Genomic DNA, 5,626 nt, shown 5'->3' with positions numbered 1-5,626 from the left:
TTGTCCTTTGTGATATCTTTGTATAGTTGAACATCACTATTTTAATAGGTTTGCATAACTTATAAAACAAAAGCTCCTGTAGGGCTTATTTACAAGTGATGACACTGAAGACCAGATTGTCAAGGGTGATGCAGATACGGGAAGATAAACTGTGGGGAGTGTCAAGGTCACTCTAAAAGGTTCGTGTAACCCAGGATACTTTCATGTGTTTTTATTGGAAGTAGCCGGCTAACAATCTTACCAAATACTTTATAATCCCAGATTCCCTTCAGTAGGGATTCAAGACCTCAGAAATGATACATGAAGCTTTGAATATAGCAATTACATTCATAAGGTTACTCTCCAGTATGTGTATATGAAAACCTAAAAGTGTTTTCAGAGATAACTCTGATAAGGAAAGGCTTTTCCACATTGCTTACATTCAGAAAAAATCTCCAATATATTTTTGTGTTGTTGTTTTTAATTTAGAGATAACAATTGTGAAAAGGTTTTTCACACTGATTATGTTTCTAGGGTTTCTATCTGGTGAATGTTCTTTTAGGTATTATATGGCTACCATGTGAAAAGGCTTTACCACACTTCTTTTTTAGGGTTTCTCTTCAATATATGTTTTTCTATGTTTGTGGAGGTAACTCTGGACTGCTAAGGCTTTACCTCATTGATTACACTGGTACAATTTCTCTAGACTATGTTTTACTTTGTGTTTCTGGTGTTGACTCTGTTTTTAAAAAGCTTTACTACAGACTAAAGGGTTGCATTCATAGGGTCTCTCTCCAGTAAGTAATTCATGTTTTCAAAGTGTATAGAAATGTGGAAAGCCTTTGTCACACTGATTATATTCATAAGGTTTCTCTCCAGCTTGTGTTCTTTTATGTAGTTGAAAATAATAGAAAACTCCAAAGGCCTTACTGCATTTACAGGGCTTCTCTCCAGTATAAACTCTTTCATGATTCTGAAAAGTACAGAAAACTGCAAAGGCTTTTCCACATTCCCTGCAATCATAGGGTTTTTCTCCAGTGTGTGCTCTTTTGTTTCCGGAGAGGACCCTGTTATGAAAAGGCTTTACCACATTGATCACATTCATAAGGTTCCTCGACAATATGTGTCCTTTTATGTTTCTGGAGATGATTATGTTGTGAAAAGGCTTTACCACATTCATTACATTAATAGGGTTTCTCTCCTGAATGTGTTCTTTTATGTTTCTGGAGATGACTCTGTTGTGAAAAGGCTTTACCACATTGATTACATTCATAGGGTTTCTCTCCAGAATGTGTCCTTTTATGGTACTGGAGATGACTTTGTTGTGAAAAGGCTTTACCACATTCATTACATTCATAGGGTTTCTCTCCAGAATGTGTCCTTTTATGTATTTGGAGAGTACTGTGCATTGAAAAGGCTTTACCACATTGATTACATTCATAGGGTTTCTCTCCAGAATGTGTCCTTTTATGGTTTTGGAGTTGACTCTGTCGTGAAAAGGCTTTACCACATTCATTACATTCATAGGGTTTCTCTCCAGAATGTGTCCTTTTATGGTTTTGGAGATGACTTTGTTGTGAAAAGGTTTTACCACATTGATTACATTCATAGGGTTTCTCTCCAGAATGTGTCCTTTTATGTATTTGGAGAGTACGGTGCATTGAAAAGGTTTTACCACATTGATTACATTCATAGGGTTTCTCTCCAGAATGTGTCCTTTTATGTATTTGGAGAGTACGGTGCATTGAAAAGGCTTTGCCACATTCATTACATTCATAGGGTTTCTCTCCAGAATGTGTTCTTTTATGAATTCGGAGACTACTGTGTTGTGAAAAGGCTTTACCACATTGATTACATTCATAGGGTTTCTCTCCAGAATGTGTTGTTTTATGGTACTGGAGATGACTCTGTCGTGAAAAGACTTTACCACATTCATTACATTCATAGGGTTTCTCTCCAGAATGTGTCCTTTTATGGTTTTGGAGATGACTTTGTTGTGAAAAGGTTTTACCACATTGATTACATTCATAGGGTTTCTCTCCAGAATGTGTTCTTTTATGTATTTGGAGAGTACTGTGCATTGAAAAGGCTTTGCCACAATCAGTACATTCATAGGGTTTCTCTCCAGAATGTGTTCTTTTATGTCTCATGAGATGACTCTGTTGTGAAAAGGCTTTACCACATTGATTACATTCATAGGGTTTCTCTCCAGAATGTGTTGTTTTATGGTTTTGGAGATGACTTTGTTGTGAAAAGGCTTTACCACATTGATTACATTCATAGGGTTTCTCTCCAGAATGTGTTCTTTTATGCTTTCGGGGATTCCAGGGTTGTAAAAAGGCTTTACCACATTCATTACATTCATAGTGTTTCTCTCCAGAATGTGACTTTTTTTGCTGTTGGAGATTACTTTTTTGTGAAAAGGCTTTATCACATTTATCACATTCATAGGGGTTTCCTCCATTGTGAGTTCCTTTATGGTTTTGGAGATTACTGTGGTAAGAAAAGGCTTTACCACATTGATACGGTTTCTCTGCAGAATGAACACTTTCAGGCCTTTGAAGATCACTGTGAACTGTAGAGGCTTTATCACATTGAATATATTCATAGGGTTTGTCTCTGGCAAGACTTCCTTTATGCCTGTGAAGACAATTGACACGTATAAACACTACCACATTGATTACAGTGATGACTCTTTTTATCTATATGGTTTAATTTTACAATTTTGTCTAGTTTACGGTAAAAAGAGATCAAATTGTAAAGTTGTATCACTTGTTTCGATTCATAAGTTTCTACTTTATTATGGTTCCTTTTGTATATTGGAAGATAGCTATGGTGGTTAAAGCGTTTAGTACATGGTTCATCTTTCTGACACATTTTTCTCATGTGAGTTTTTCCACATTTCTAAAGTGAATTGGAAGAATTCAGAGGTTTGCCACAGTGATTTTACTCATCATTTTGCAATATTGTCATGTTACATTTGCAAAATGAACCAGGACAAACCGCAGAATGTCCATGTTCCTTGTACTAAAAGGGCTTTTCTGCAGTTTGAATGTATTTAAATATTCTCAATGAAGTTGGATACACAATTATTTGTAAACTCACATCCCCTTCTCAGTCTACTCAAAGTCGGGACAACTGTATATCTTCTAATTGTTGTGAGAGAGAAAGGCACATTCCATGTTCCAGGTGCTCACGTGCCTTTGATCTAATGTGACATGTATCTTTATGGCAAGAATAAAAAATGAAAGGTTTCCACATTCCATTCACACAGTTTAACTGTTTGTTCATCACAGAGGTGTAATATCAGGATAAAGGTTTCTACACCATAATCTACTTGAATCTCATAAATTACCCGTCTCACTATACTTTGGTAAATCAATAAATGTATATGAGTAATGTGGGATTTATTATGGAATGTTTGCCTAGTAAAAGATTTTAGACATACACTTATCATCTAATCTATGTGTATGTCCTTCACAATAACTGAGATGTACCACCCTAAATCAATTGGCAGTTCTATAGAGCAGTTCCCATGGGGATATAATTAAAATGTAATAGCTGTTAAGTCATTGTTTCCTTGTACTTTTTTCTCGACTACCTGACATTGAGGTACAGGGTGTTGTGTGAATTTACTAATCATCAATACACTTAAAGCTATGCTTGCTTATACTGAGTTTTCTTAAAACTTCAAGGGCACACTCAGATTTCTTTAGTGGCACATTTGCATGAACATGAAACTTACCTTCCATGTACTCTAGAATTTTGAAGATGTTCTTCAATATTATTGTCTTCTGATTTGTAACCTAAAATATATTACCAGAAAATGTATGATATATAATGAAAACTGATGAAAAGTTAAGTTATTCTTCTGAATGAACCTGAGAACTCTGCCTGATTTATTTACCATATTGTTCCTCTTTCACAATCAAAATGAAAGAAGAGCTCAATAACCAAGAAACACCTTTCCTCATATTTTAAAAAATGGATTAAAAGTCATAGTCTTACCTATAGCAGTGAGGTTCCTGTAGGTCTCCAGCATCACATCTGTGTAGAGAGTCTTCTGGGAAGGATCCAGCAAAGCCCATTCTTCTGGAGTGAAGTTAATGTGGACATCATCATATGTCAGTGCATCCTAAAATATCCATACATGTGTTTAATAGAAAGCATAATTCTGACAATATATTAAATATACACTTCTTTAACAATGCATTCGTATAACTCTGGTGATTTCCACACTTACTCCATGACACAGAAATTCTAATGTAATCACCAGGTCATTGTAGAAGGAAACTGAAAAGGAGGTCCACCCCTGTCATTTCATCCTTGCAGGAGAAAGGCCTATTAACAGCCATACAGTCAGAGACAAATAGATCAATACTATACACATCAGAGAAATGATCTGAATGATGACTAACTACAAAAAGAGATAGGCAAGCTGAGTGTGTTGGTGCATGCCTTTAATTGTACCACCCAGGAGACAGAGATATGGGAATCTCATTGGAGACCAGCCTAGTCTATGTAATGAGTTTCAGGGCTTTTTGAAGTAAACATAAAGAACCTGCCACCACCCTCCCCTCTCCCTAAAAAACAAACTCAAAGAAAAAACCACACAATCATATTACTAGATGCTGAGAAAGCATTTGACAAAATTCAATACCCTTTCATGGTAAAAGTCTTGGAAAGTTCAGGAATTCAAGGTCCATACCTAAACATAGTAAAATATCTCAGAAGATGGAAAGATCTCCCATGCTCATGAATTGCAAGGAGTAATATAGTAAAAAAGGTTAACAAGAACAAAACAACAAAAAAAGCCAGGCGGTGGTGGTGCAGGCCTTTAATCCCAGCACTTGGGAGATAGAGACAGGCGGATTTTTGAGTTCGAGGCCAGCCTGGTCTACAGAGTGAGGTCCAGGACAGCCAGAACTACACAGAGAAACATTGTCTTGAAAAACCAAAAAAGAAAAGAAAGAAAGAAAGAAAGAAAGAAAGAAAGAAAGAAAGAAAGAAAGAGGCTACCTTGCTGAAAGCAATCTACAGATTTAATGCAATCCCCATCAAAATTCCCACTCAATTTTTCACAGAGATAGAAAGAGCAATCTTAAAATTCATTTGGAATAACAAAAAACTCAGGATAGCAAAAACCACTCTCAGCAATAAAAAAAACTTCTGGGGGAATCACCATCCCTGACTTCAAGCTGTACTACAAAGCAATAGTGATAAAAACGGCATGGTACTGGAACAGAGACAGGCAGGAGGATCAATGGAATAGAATAGAAGACCCAGAAATGAACCCCCATGTCTATGGTCACTTGATCTTTGACAAAGGAACTAAAACCATCCAGTGGAAAAAAAGACAGCATTTTCAACAAATGGTGCTGGTCCAACTGGAGGTCAACATGTAGAAGAATACAAATTGATCCATACTTATTTCCTTGTACAAAGCTCAATTCCAAGTGGATCAAGGACCTCCTCATAAAGCCAGCTACACTGAAACTAACAGAAGAGAAATTGGGGAAAAGCCTGGAACACATGGGCACAGGAGAAAACTTCCTGAACAGAAAAGCAATGGCTTATGCCCTAAGATCAAGAATTGAACATAATATCAAGAAGTGACAAATGGGACCTCATAAAACTTCAAAGCATC

The 5,626-nt window shown here is 36.4% G+C and overlaps 1 protein-coding gene across 1 annotated transcript; it reads right to left on the bottom strand.

Moving 5' to 3' along the window:
- Positions 1-909: 909 nt before the first annotated feature.
- Positions 910-4,114, bottom strand: LOC114616377 (zinc finger protein 120-like; the record flags this gene model as incomplete). The annotated part of the gene is made up of 4 exons (XM_028761847.1): positions 910-1,046; positions 1,466-2,124; positions 3,725-3,785; positions 3,988-4,114. Coding segments are annotated over 4 exons (984 nt in total), but the record flags the coding sequence as incomplete, so codon positions are not given.
- Positions 4,115-5,626: the final 1,512 nt, after the last annotated feature.

The sequence above is a fragment of the Grammomys surdaster genome, unplaced genomic scaffold (assembly GCF_004785775.1).
Source record: "Grammomys surdaster isolate TR1022 unplaced genomic scaffold, NIH_TR_1.0 318774, whole genome shotgun sequence".
NCBI classification, from domain to species: Eukaryota; Metazoa; Chordata; class Mammalia; order Rodentia; family Muridae; genus Grammomys; species Grammomys surdaster.
Note: the sequence above shows the minus strand (reverse complement) of the source record. Positions and strands in the feature narration are given on the sequence as shown.